This window comes from Bos mutus, chromosome 10, assembly GCF_027580195.1.
Source record: "Bos mutus isolate GX-2022 chromosome 10, NWIPB_WYAK_1.1, whole genome shotgun sequence".
Lineage (NCBI taxonomy): Eukaryota > Metazoa > Chordata > Mammalia > Artiodactyla > Bovidae > Bos > Bos mutus.
This window is the reverse complement of record NC_091626.1, coordinates 53,742,228-53,756,183: the sequence shown is the minus strand read 5'-3', so window position 1 is coordinate 53,756,183 and position 13,956 is coordinate 53,742,228. Positions and strand designations below refer to the sequence as shown.

The 13,956-nt window shown below is 36.0% G+C and overlaps 1 protein-coding gene across 6 annotated transcripts in view; it reads left to right on the top strand.

The window, feature by feature from the left end:
* CCPG1 (cell cycle progression 1) overlaps positions 1 to 13,956 on the top strand; it is a 42,077-nt gene that overhangs the window by 15,291 nt on the left and 12,830 nt on the right. For 4 of the 6 annotated variants that reach the window (XM_070377931.1, XM_070377930.1, XM_070377929.1 and 1 more), the window contains exons 2-7: positions 4,420 to 4,488; positions 6,710 to 6,830; positions 8,492 to 8,568; positions 9,786 to 9,990; positions 11,747 to 11,842; positions 13,657 to 13,908. In XM_070377931.1, the coding sequence (XP_070234032.1) occupies positions 4,429 to 4,488; positions 6,710 to 6,830; positions 8,492 to 8,568; positions 9,786 to 9,990; positions 11,747 to 11,842; positions 13,657 to 13,908 (811 nt within the window). In that variant the 5' untranslated portion in view covers positions 4,420 to 4,428. The remainder of the gene's footprint in view (positions 1 to 4,419; positions 4,489 to 6,709; positions 6,831 to 8,491; positions 8,569 to 9,785; positions 9,991 to 11,746; positions 11,843 to 13,656; positions 13,909 to 13,956) is intronic. The other 2 variants (XM_005905635.2, XM_070377932.1) reach the window with 1 other exon arrangement.

Genomic DNA, 13,956 nt, shown 5'->3' with positions numbered 1-13,956 from the left:
TTTATAGCTTTAAGTTATTATTAGTAAGCCCCTCGAAGTGGAACAGGGAATGGGGTCAGGAAATGGTTCACAAAGCGATGACTTAGCTGAGATAGAAGAGTGGGCACCAGAGTTTAGGTAGAAGTTAGGGGGTGAGGAACTGAGATCAGAATATGCAGTGTGCCTGAGTTAAGAGAAAGCTAAGTTTTTTAGGTTACTTGAAAAGGTTAAGGGAAAAAAGAAGAAATGAAGAGTGAATGAAATGCTAGAAACAAAACACTTGATATTTAAGGCCTATGAGCATTATCTTTAAGACTATGAAAATCTTAACATTTTTAAGGAATGACAAAATACCGTTTTAAGCAGATAACTCTGTAATGAGGAGGTTCAAATGCAATGGCGGTGTCTGTGAAAAAAGATGCACAACTTGAGAGTTGTGAGTGAAATTTTACTTGAGACAAAATGAGGACTGCAACCTGAGAGCACCTCAGATAGCTTTGAGAGACTGCTCCAAAGAGATAGTCGGGGAAGGTTGATATGTAAGGCTTTGGTGAAGGGGAGTTCAGTGCAATCAAGCCCTTACTTTACTATCTAAAGACCTATTCCACCAGATTCCCTGGAGCACAGAGTGCTTCACTCCATCCTGAATGGCCTCAGAGGGTGTTTAATGTTAAACAGCTACGACAGCACAGGGTTCAGTCTCCACAAAGGCAGATGGCAAACTCCGTTGTTGTTCAGTTGCTGGTGGACGCTCTTGGCAAGTGCCAGTTTGTAGTTGATAGAGGCTTTCAGAGTCAGTGTGTCTAGAATGGGGCTTAGACATATACTTTCTAAAATTTTAGTGCATGCAAATTTTTGAAAACATCTGAATTAAGAGGGTTCTTTAATAGGGCTGTGATTTTTGCTTCTCCAGACTCTTGGAGTTATGGCCAGTAGGGAATTTTTTTTTCCTCATTTGGGCTAGATGTCAAGCTTGTTCTTTCTCCAGGGCAATAGAATTGCAATAGAATTTAAATAGAATTAAACAGGGATCTAATTAAAGTGGGCTCCTAGATTTGAGAAATTTAAATATGATAAAAAGTGTCAGTTTAGCAATGTATGTAACTTTCTTTTGAAATCTTGTCTTTATCTTCAGAGCAATTAGAATTATTGATTGGTAAACAAATAACTCTCTGGGGACTATCTGTTAAATGAACTGTTTAAATGGAAATTACCTAGATAAGGGTAAGAGATACATACACATTAAATATCCCTGACAGGAAAGCCAGGTGTGCTGCAGTACATGGGGTTGCAGAGTCCAACATGACTGAGTGACTGAACTGACTGACTGATAAGGTCTGGTGTTCCTGCAGTTTTAGAAGGTTGCCTGTGTGCAAGCCAAGATATGCACTGGGAAATGTTGGGGGGTGAGATGGAACAGCAGTGAGGATATGGGCTACTGTGCTGTGCTTAGTTGTTCAGTCATGTCCCAACTCTTTGCAAGGCCATGGACTGTAGCCTGCCAGGCACCTCTGTCCATAGGGATTCTCCAGGCAAGGATATTGGAGTTGGCTGCGATGCCCTCCTCCAGGGGATCTTCCCAACCCAGGGATCGAACCCAGGTCTCCCATTTTAACAGGCAGATTCTCTACTGTTTGAGCCACCAGGGAAGCCCAAGAATACTGGAGTGGGTAGCCTATCCCTTCTCCAGGGCATCTTCCCAACCCAGGAATCAAACTGGGGTCTCTTGCATTGCAGGTGGATTCTTTACCAGCTGAGCTTCCAGGGAAGCCTATGGGCTACTCAGTTCAGTTCCGTCGCTCAGTTGTGTCTGACTCTTTGCAACCCCATGAACTGTAGCACGCCAGGCTTCCCTGTCCATTACCAACTCCCGGAGCCTACTCAAACTCATGTCCATCGCGTCACTGACGACATCCAACCCTCTCATCCTCTGTCGTCCCCTTCTCCTCCTACCTTCAATCTTTCCCAGCATCAGGGTCTTTTCCAGTGAGTCTGTTCTTCACATCAGGTGGCCAAAGTATTGGAGTTTCAGCTTCAGCATCAGTCCTTCCAGTGAATATTCAGGACTGATTTCCTTTAGGATTGACTGGTTGGATCTTCTTGCAGTCCAAGGGACTCTAAAGAGTCTTCTCCAACACCACAGTTCAAAAGCACTCAGCTTTCTTTATAGTCCAGCTCTCACATCCATACAAGACTACTGGAAAAACCACAGCTATTTGAGGAGGTTCAGAAGTGGGGATTTGCAGAGGGAGGAGGGGCTTTCACATGGTGAAGAATGAATGCCTTTTTAGGCTTCAGCCAATTTTCTTAATCTCAAAGCCCTACCTACTTGTTGTTCTGTGTAGAATGGTTTTTCCAAATAGTCAGTTAAACCAAAATATCCTATATGTTCTCCCTTCTGTATTTGGTTATTCAGTTCTTTAAAAATCTTTCAACTTTGTCTTCTCAAATCTGACTCCTCCTCATCTTCTTTACCCTTTCCCCCTTTGTCAATACTGGTTGAATTTAGGTGCTCATCTTTTCCATGGAATATTGCGTTGATTCTTTCTATCCCACAGGTCATTTTTTTTCTGCCTTTGTTTCCATAGTGCTTTCCTCATTATCTCTTGGGAAATTTTTCCATGTCATTTTGTTGTTGTTGCTGTTAATGAGGAACTAGACCTTAATTTTTTTGTGATATCTCTCAATTTAAAAATTTTTGCTTTTCAGTTAAAAAACATGCCGCCTAGCATGACTAACGCGACTTAGCAGCAGCAGCAGCATGTCTAAAAACCTTACAACCTCATTTATAAAGCCTGCTTTAACCATTCTTTCTTCCTGCTAAGTTAACTACTCAGTCTTTGTGCAGTCTCATGTTAACTTGTAACTTTTAAGCTGTTATAAAACAATTCACATACAAATAGTAACATCAGAAAGTTGTTTTAAACTTGTGAAAACTGGTTCAATGAGAAATTGGGCTTTATGTAGTCAATCTAATAAGGAATGCTGAAATAAAATTGCTAAAATATAAAATTGGTTAATAGCCTATAGGGATTTAGACTGAACCTTTGGGGGATAGTATTTTCTACTAGACAGAAAACATGTATTTCACTCTAATAGTTTTTTTGTTTGTTTATTTTACAGTTACCTTTAAATTTAGAAACTGCCTAGGCCCTAATTAGTTGTAAATGAAACAATCAGTTTACTTCAGGTAAACTTACTGTAAAACATTCTGTCTAGTGTGATATTAAAATTCACACAATTATCTTTATGTCTTATTCTAGATTTTGAATAATTTGTCTGAAAACATACTTATTTTGTAGTATTAGTGACCAGCCACCTCTCTGTATCTTCTTTTTAAAATATTAATTTATAAGAGTTTTCAGAATCACTGATGAATGGTTCAAGTCTGTATTTTTTGCCCTGTTCTCATTTGTGCCTTAGTTCTGTATTATCTACAGTAGAGTTCCGTTAAAACACTAACCATCAGCTTAGATATAATGGATTCCCAGGATATGTGCGATAACGGAAACATTTATAAGATATGTGTAGAGATAGCACTTTAATGAGCTTAGTTTTGAAATTTAGGAGTTTAGATAGCAAGGGAAGAATAAACCAGGTAAAGTGACCAGTGTGTTCTGATTTAGGACTTGAGTCTGTCTAGTCCTGGCAAGACAAGGAAATCCTCCTGAGCCAAAATAGTTAGATGGTCATATTGTGGAATGAAAGGGCAAGCTGGATCTGAAAGAAAATGTAGGATTCGGTCAGGCAGAGAAACAAAGGTGAGGAAGAACAATCTGACTGTGAGGAAGTCAACTGTTGAGAGAATGATGAATGGGGAACAGTCAGCTAGAGTAAAAGCCTATGTTATTGCCAATTTCCACAACTCTCTGATCCACTTTTGGTCTTTTTCTTCTCGTGTTTTAATCTAACTGAAGCATTACCAACATGATTATTTTCTTAAAAACCATTTGATTATCTTCCTTCCCTGCTTGAAAATATGAACTGCTTCATTTTGCTTGGCCTTTTAACTCTTCCAGTTTCCCTATGTGGTTTCCTCAGCCATGATTTTCACAGTGTACAGTTCATTGAAAACATAGACTTTACTCTAGCTGACTGTCCCCTAGAATGATGAATTCATCATTCTCTCAACAGTTGACTTCCTCACAGTCCGATTTCTCCTCCTCAACTTTGTTTCTCTGCCTGACCAAATCCTACATTTTCTTTCAGATCCAGCTTGCCTCTTCATTCCACAATGCGACCATCTGACTATTTTGGCTCAGGGGAATCTAAGTTTGGTTGTATTTTGTTCATATTGATGTGCAAACTTGTCTTGTCTGGTAAATCTATGGGTGGGTTGTCTCAGTTTCACCTGGGAGGTAGTAAACCAGTCACATACTGTGTTGCCTATAGAATTTTTTAGAGTGTTTTCCACATATCAGTATGTTTTTGTATTTGTAGACCTGAAAAATGTCTGAGAACTCCAGTGACAGTGATTCATCTTGTGGTTGGACTGTCATCAATCATGAGGTATGTATTTAATATTTTTTGTACGTCAGCTTGTAGTATTATAGTGTTAATAATGATGTAAACTGGTTCTTTGAAGGCCATTAGTTTTTTACGTTTAAGCATAAGATTCCACTGATCTGTAGCTTGGACATTTTCCCTCCTACATTACACTCACTGCTGAAAACTCTTCATGAGGCAGCATCTTAATGTACATTGGTTTCCCCAACTTTGAGACAGTAGGCAGATACTTATTGAGGGCCTATTGGTCATTCAGGCCTTGTGCTTATGTTCTCATATAATTTTAAGCAACCCTCTGTGGCATAGATTTTCATTCTCATTTCATAGTTGAGAAAACCAAAGCTTAGAGAGATTTAGTACCTTGGCCAAGATTATACAGCTAGAAAACATCAGCGAGTGCATTTAAACAGGCCAGAAAGGAGCATGAAGAACACGTGTTCCACCTGTGTTGTGTTATGTTACATTGCAGAACTTGACAGGAAAAAAGACTATGACTAGAACTCTGTCACAAAATGAATTTTATTACAGAAGTATGATGTTATATGACAGTATATAGTAAATATTAATTTATTCTCTCACACTGGTAATATATATTAATTACAGAAAAAATAATAAAATAGTGATAAATAGAAGCAAAAGGATAAAAATTATTTATACCTATATAATGTGTTAATGGATTTATCTATAGTTTTCATGTTTTTTTTCCAGCCTCTTAGGCTTCGCTTATTTTCCTGCATCAATAAAAATTTTGAATGGTATTTTTTTACGATTGCCCTGATAATTTAATGTTTAGACAATTGGTTAGTCATGTCTTTTAGACAACAACATTAACCAGACTTTCTGCAAGAAAGTTTTAACATTCCTTAGCAGCTGTACTAGTTAAAATTGAGTGGTTTCTTTTGTTTCTTCTTTTATTTTTTTTTAATAAATGACTTTTCTATTTTTAATGTGTTTCTCCAAAGCTTAGATCAACTCTCATAGCAACAATTACTCCTTCGAGGATAATTAACAGTGTAGGAGCAAGGCAGTTGTGGGAATCTTCAGTGTGACGTAAGAGAGCAAACCTCTCTGGCGTGTAGCCAAGTGTGCCATTTGGGTGTTCTGTAGTAGAGATACCTTGTCACAGAGTTGGTTATATTTGTACCTTTATCCCTCTTCCCTCCATATCTTGTTATCAGGTTCTGCTCTTTCTTGCTAATGTCTCTTCCGTGTATTTCCTTTATTTTTTTTTACTGTTGCTTCCTTTCTGGCCGAGGCCAGGACTGGTCTTCCCAGTGGCTCAAAATTCAACCCAAACCTTGTGTCGGTTACTACTGTTCTTCTGCCACTTTAGCAAGCCCAAAGTCTTACATTCAGAATTCTCTTTAGGATTCAACTCAAACTCACTCCTTTAATGAAGTCTCTTAGTTATGTTGAGTTACATGTCTCAGGAGAACTCAGACCTTTTGATTTCATGATCAGTAAACTATAGGGTTGAGAGAGGGATCTGGAGAGAGACTGAGTCATTTTTGGATAACTTATTTTGCTAATTAAGATGAGAAAAAAAATCTGTTAAGATCCACTTTTATTAAAGAAAAGACAATCTGACATCAAAGTAAAAACCTTGGAAGAATAAAGAAGAGTCTACTTTTACAGAGAACGTTTACTCTATTAGTGTAATGGTGGTGGTGGTTTAGTCGCTAAGTCGTGTCTGACTCTTGCGACCCTATGGACTATAGCCTGCCATATTAATCTAATAGATTAATTTTAATGCTTGCCCTTAAAAATTTTTAGTCAGATGTTGTAATAAGTAGTTATTAATATTTACTTGTGACTGTTTCTCTGAATAGGCTTTAAATGTGAATTTTAGATTTCAGTTTTTTATACTCTGTGACACCTAGCAAAATGCCTTGGCTAGAATAGTTCCATAAATGTTGAGTAGAAGCAAATTAATAGAAATAGCTAAATGTAGAAATCCTCTGGGATTCAGATTGACTCTTGGGTTTTTAGTGCAGTTAGAGTGTTTGACTTCTGGACTGACTCCTTTCAGAGTCTAAATCTGTGGCTCCTTTCTGCTGTTTCTCTGCTGTAGGTTTTATGGACTAAATTGAACAAAAGCAATAGATACTGTTCCCTTTGGAGTATAGCAGCATCTGGGACTTTTAATAATGGAAGCATTTACAGGTAGTCAAATCTAGCTTTGGGTAGCTGATAGACAATTAACTGATGATCGCTTTTTCTCTAGGGGTCTGATATCGAGATGGTGAATTCTGAACATGGTGCAGCTAGTGACAGCTGTGAGCCCGCTCCAGAATGTGCATCTTTATCACAAGTGGAGCTGCAAGAATTGCAGGTAGAGCAGGGAGGTAAGTGTAAAGAAGTCTGATTTTTTTGTTTTTCTTGATAGGATATGTGAGCAACATGAATCTTGCCTTCTTTCTAGGTGGGCAGCCTTTCTGGCTAGTCTAAACCAGCAGATCACTGAAAGACTAGTGTGATGTGGTGGGCAGACCTAAAGAACCCAGTAGCACCAACCTGCCCAGGGGCCTTATTTATAGCTATAGTGGGCTTCAGTATGAATGTTTGATACTGCTAGTGTAATTGGTAACTAAATATTATTAATCTTGATTAAGACTGTTGATACACAGAATTATTTATTCATCAGAAGGGGTTTACTCAACTCTTCTACAGTTACCACACTTCAGAGTACCTTTGGTTATAGGTAGTGAATTGTGTTTAACTACTGTATTGCATTGATGTTAAATATTCTTCTATGGGATTTGATGCCCACATTAATTATATAGAGAATTAAACGCAAATAGTTAATGCATCTTCATGTTTAAATTACTTCTTAAAGTTTTTTTAAAAATTGCATTAAAATGTAAACAGGGCATTTCTCCATCAGGAGAATAAAGTGGATGTGTTAAGGCCAGAAAAATAAAAGATTTATGCCTGTTAATCTTGTTTTGAGCCCATGTGTTGATTGCTGTTCTCATTTGAGCAGTGATTTTCATCTTTCATGGGTCAGATTTTGAGAATCTGAAAGCTATGCATGGTCTCTTCAAAGAAATGCATATCTTTAGATATGTGTTATAAAAATTTTTTTTCATAACTTCCTCAGGGGTCCTTGGACCCAAGACCAACTTTGTTGAGGAGTCTTATCTCCAAATTAGTATTCTTTTGGGGCTATATTACATGCACAAATGGTGGTTTCTTTTTTTTGTTGTTCTTTTGTTATCTTGGAGGAGTTAGATAATGAAAAATACACATTTATGATAGAAAAGCAAAGGATGACCAAAAATTCAAAGCCATCTATAATTCTTTTGATTCTGAAGATTATACCAACAATGCATGTGCTTTGCTATGCATAAAACCTGGTGCTTATTATGTACTGTTTTCATTTTTAGCTTCTATTAAAATTTTGCAGCCTTTTTCATTAAAAATATGACATTATAAACTAATTTGTATATTTTTTTCTTATAAGTTTCTTATAAAATATATCTGTTATGGTGACATTATTTAGTTTTTCTGTATTCGAGTCATTGTTTTTTATAGTCCATTTTTTATTATAAAGAATTTGTAATTTGAAGCCATAGTTTTGATCCTTGTGTTACCAGGCATTGACAGTCATTAGAATAGTGGTACATTTAGGAATTTTGAATAAACTTAAGAATTCAGGAAATGTGCTCTCACGGATCTGAGAATGAGTTTTCCATATTAACAGGTTTTTATAAACACCTTAGCTTAAGTACTTTGGAATTGTAAAGTAGAGATTGTTTATTTAGAGTTTATAGTTTTTGTAAATTTTTAAATGAGTTCAGTTCACTAAAATTATCTCAACAATTTCCAGTAGTTATATTTGAAATGCAGAGATCTTTTTAACAACAATAGAGTGATTGTTATAATTGCATGTAGCTTTTCATTGCATCCACTTTAAAAATGAGGAATAGATTTTATTTACTCATATTATATGCAGACTATAAAAAGTTGATGAAATATAATTAAATTGACCTTTGCTTTATGTCAGAGAGCAGCCAAAATGGCACAGTGTTACTGGGAGGAGCTGCTTACCCTGCTTTGGAGGAAATGAAGTCAGCACTGGAGGTAACCTTGTGTTTTACTCTGGATATTTGATAAACAGTAATTCTTAGAGAATACTAATTAAAGCTGCCATTTCTGTTTGTGCATTTTGTCTATAAATAGCTTTTGTTGAAAAATGTGGGTTTGCAGGTCGGTCAGTTTTAAAGTTAAAGTTAGCGTCCATTTTAATGCCTAATTAAGTGAAGTGAAGCGAAGTCGCTCAGTTGTGTCCGACTCTTTGCGACCCCATGGACTGTAGCCTACCAGGCTCCTCAGTCCGTGGAATTTTCCAGGCAAGAGTACTGGAGTGGGTTGCCATTTCCTTCTCCAGGGGATCTTCCCAACCCAGGGATTGAACCCGGGTCTCCCACGTTGCAGGCAGACGCTGAGCCATCTGAGCCACCAGGGAAGCACATTATTAATTAAGTGAAGCATCTTTTAATTTAGAAAAGTGATTTCTTGGTTATGTGTTAAAGATTTATTCTTTTAACATCTAATATTTTCTTTGGAAATATATTACATTCTTGAATTATATTGAGAAATTAAGGGTTCATATGTAAAATGAAAGTTAATTTTCAAACTTGAGAACAAACTAAATCTTGTCCTTTGGCATTTTACTTGACTTCCGTGTACCTATGGCTGATTCTTGTTGATGTTCGACAGGAAACCACAGAATTCTGTAAAGCAGTTATCCTTCAATTAAAAAAATTAAGTGGCAAAAAAAAACACACTTTTAAGTGCAGTTGTGTATCAAATATAATACTGTATTGATCAAATGTAATAAAGTAACAATAATTGCTCAAAAAAAACTAAATAGCTGGATGATCTTTACATGTTACAGCTGTTGAAGTGTATTAGAAAATTTAATCAATCTTTTATGGATTTCCTGACCATATAAATAAACCCATATTTATTTATTACAACCCAAATAAACCCATAGTACTGGTGAGAAATTAATCCTCTCCTTTTTGTGGACTTTGGGTTTGAAAGATGGATTTGTTTCTCAACTCCTGCAGGAATGAATGGTGGGCAAGCAGTTTGATTTAATTCTGAGAGAGAGTTGCTGTCAGGTTTGATGGTGTTTTCAGACTGAAAGATGAGTCTACTCTTGAGTACTCCTTTCCTATTGAGCAGGACTTATTTTAAACCCAGTCATCGTGCTACTTAAGTATACTTAGGAAATGTGAGGGCCATATGTATTTGTTGAATATGTCTCTAAAATTATGATTCTAATTATAAAGGGAGAGGAAGAAAAGTTACCTGATGACAATCTCTATTTTGGAACTGTCAGTGATGATTCTGATATTGTTACACTTGAGCCACCTAAGTTAGAAGACATTGGAAATCAAGAAGAAGCATTAATTGTTAAAGAAGCTGAGAGTCCAGAAGACTTTAACATGGGCTCTTCCTCTAGCAGCCAGTACACGTTTTGTCAGCCAGAAACAGGTAAGAACTACATAGCGAATACACTATGGAGGCTTAGGACTCCTGTGATCACATTGTATGTAATGGCTGGTTTTCTGACCCTAAATATCAAAGTTATGAATATATTTGGGTAAAATGCAAGAAAATTTTTTGTAAAAATCTACCATTTTATCTAGTGTTTTCCTAGACCCAGGGCCTAGAGCACAGTAGTCCAATAAATACTATCTTTTATCATTAAAAGAAGGGAAAAAAATAGCTTTAAGATATTTGTTAATGTCTCAAACACTCCAAAATGCATTGGACAATTTTAAGGTCTTTAGGAGTGGGAGATTGAGCCATTATACCTAAAAAGCAGGAGAATATTAAGATCTTGAGTTACAGTGGTACAAATTTTTTATTACAGAAACAGTGAAAGAAACTTTTTTTGAGCCTTCCAGATCCATTTAATTATCAGTCACTCAACAATCATTTTTTGTGTGCTACCATGTGCCAAACAGGATTTAAGGAACTGGCAAAACAGGAGTGTCCTAAAGCCCCCAAACTAGAATCTTTCACTTTAGACTGAGTTATGAAAATGTAGCTATTATGAGTCGCATGCTTAATGCAGTTAATGCCTGTTGTTCAGACAGAATCATTTGGAGGTGAAATATGAGTTACTGAGCTAATTCCTTCTGTAATTCTTTGGCTGAGTTTTAGGGACATATGTAACATCTTTTGGGGTAATATAAATATTTAAATACAAAGTTATAGAAAATAAGAGAAAGAAATCTATATTTAACCAAAGGTTATTAACCCCCAGTTATAATTTAGGGTGGATTATGGGAGAGACACCTGGGGCATTGCTAGTGTTAATAAGAATTTCCTAATTTGGTGCAAAAACAAGAATGTGTAGTATTTATTTCAGATCATTTTCTTCGATTTTACCAGTCTTTGTTTCATTTGCCAGAATCAGACTGTGGGGATTCTGTTATTCCAGTTTAAGCTAATAAAATTCAAGTAGGGTTAAACTAGATGCTGATTTAATTGGAGAATATTTGTGGGCCAGAGGTGTAGTCAGATTGAAGCCAGGAGCATTGTGGAAGAGTTCAAGTAGACATTTAAGAAATGATGCCACACACTGTTGATTGTTTTTCCATGAACTTCAGTACTTCAAAGCACATTATTCTAATTTTAATCTCCTTTTTGAACTTGGACATCCTAGAATTTTAGATTCACTTAAGCAGAATATTTTTCAGATGTATTTTTATCCATTGTTCTGTTTCCCAGGGAATTATTTCAGTAAAAGAAATGCTAAAAAAATAATTTTAAATAACATTTTGGACTATGTTGAAAATAGTCTATATGCATCAGTTGTTAAGAATTTTTGTTCTCTTCCCTTAGCAGATATTTTTCTTGGTTGGTAAAATTTCCTGCTATCTGTTGCTTAGTCTTGTTTGTTTTTTCCCTTGCCCTGTCTTCTCCATCTCTATAGAGTTTCAGCTTCTTTTTTTTTCTTCTTATAAATTAGATTCTTGTGGCAGTAACCTTTTTGTTGGTGTAAGAACATTTCCCAGTCCCTCCATTTGACCCTCTCCTCCCCTAAGGAAGCAGAGTTGGTAGTTGTATAAAAGTTTGTGTTGTATGTGTTTTTTAAAAAGTCATGATTTTTAGATTTTGATGGAGCATGTGTGATCATGTTAAGTGATAATTAAACTAAGTATTTTTCAATTCTCTTTTTCCTTTTTATTCTTTATAATAAAGCTTTATACATCTTTTTTTCCCTGTTTATTCACAAAAGAAAGATGGTGGGAGAAGCTGTGGAAGATTCCTGAATGCATAAGGGGATGGGATGATCAGCTGAAACACCATGTTCCTAGCCAACTCACTTTCCAAGGTGGTGTGACTAAATCTGATCAGCTTTTCTAGAGCTGAGTGTTCCTAGTCACATTTACTATTTACTTAGTGCTTTAAAGATATCTATTGTAATCTGTGATACTCTGAACAGGTGTTCAAAATTGATCTTATGATAAAGCTGGCTAAGCTCTTTGCATGCCTTTGCACTGCTTGCATCTTGGACTATGGGCCAAATTATGCTTTAAAAGAAGTTTGAAAATCAAAGGATCTCAGCTGTCATATGTATGGGTTAAAAAAGATGGAAGCATTAGATAAGAATGTGAATTTTTTCATTTGGGCCAGCCTGATCAGTTTACTTAGAATGCATAATGTAGGCAATAAGTTAACGTAGAATTGAAAATTTTAAAAATTTAGAAATGGTTTGTTTTTATATTTACCCATCTTAATTATGTCAGAAAGTCTGAATTAAGTACTTCAGCCATGATCATGAATGCCTTTATATTATGTGATGCTTTGTTAAAGTCTTCCTTTCTTTCTCTTTGTCCAAGAAATGTAAGCTTACAGCTGAGGCTATGACATCTTGGAAAAACTAGTGATCAAGAATAACCAGATAAACATGATGGGCATAAGGGTTTTGACCCAAAGATCTCTCAGTGACATCTTTGTCATTAACTATTAGGAATATAATATTGAATGAATATAATATAATATAATACTGAATGAATATTCAGTAGTACCTTCTGTCTTTGTGTTTACTGTTTAAGTTGAGAGTCAACCGAATTCTCTGTGATCCAACTTTTAAAAGTATTGTCTAACCTAAGTCAGCAGCTTTGCTGTGGCATGGATACCCTGTCTTCTGAAGAAGTGTTTTGCTTTTTTGAAGCATGAATGTTTGTGGTTTTTGGAGCTCTTTGTATCAAATTTATGTTCACATTTTATTCTTACTTGTAGTGCTTTTTTTTTCCTTCTCCCTGGCGTTTGGAAATTATTACTGAGACATCTAATCTGCCTCAGCATATAGTTTATTGATATATGGGACAATATTAAGAAATAATACATTTGAAAAAACTGAAGATGGTTTTTTCCAATGACTATGCTTCTAGTACTTGAGATTTCTTGTGATTTTTTTTTTTTTCTATTTGTTGTTCTTTATTGTTCTTTTCATAAAGGAGCAGCACAAGACTAGTGCTTAGTATCGGAGATAGCTGTTGTGTCACTTCCTCATGCTGACATATTTACTAGAGGGTAAAATTAATAACCTTCTAGTAAGAGTGGCAGTCGAAGGGAAGGGCTCATCTGACTTCTGGAAGCCTGGGTTAAACTACAGTGCTTTGAACCTTGATTTGGGGCTCATAGGATGGAAATAAAACTAGGGGCTAGTACACTCAGGGAAACTTCTGGTAGTTATTGTCTTTTTTAAATCACAGGAACTGCTTGTATACTTCCCTCTGTTCCTTAAACAGTTGAGCTTAAATTACCTCCATTTGAAATTGAAGAGATAGAGTTGTTTTTTTTTTCACGTCTAGAAATAGCATTTATGGCGCTAATAGCAGTGAAACTTAATAGGCTGTGAGAATAATTGTTTTAATGGTATAAAGTATATGGGAGGTTAAAAAAAGAAAAAAGCCAAAACCAGACCCTCAGTGGCACACAATATAGTTAAAAAAAAGTCTTAGGTATCACAATTGAAATCTTTGGTTTTATGTTGATAAATTTGAAAATTTAAGATTTGTTTCTGTTGTGTTGTTTTTATTTTTGGCTGTCTTATGTAAAAAGGCACATATGGATGGCATTCTAAATCATATTTATCAGGAAAGCTTTCTAAAGTATTTATCTCCATTTTTTTTTAAACAGTATTTTCATCTCAGCCTAGCGACGACGAATCAAGCAGTGACGAAACCAGCCATCAGCCCAGTGCAACCTTTAGACGACGTCGTGCCAGGAAGAAGACTGTGTCTAGTTCAGAATCTGAAGAAAGGCTACTTGCTGAACAAGAGCCTGAACCCCCTCAGGAGCTATGTAAACGGCAGTTCAGTAGTGGTCTCAATAAATGTGTTATACTTGCTTTGGTGATTGCGATCAGCATGGGATTTGGACATTTCTATGGTAAGTATTTGAAAATTTGTTTTATATAAAGTGATGGTGAAGAGTGAG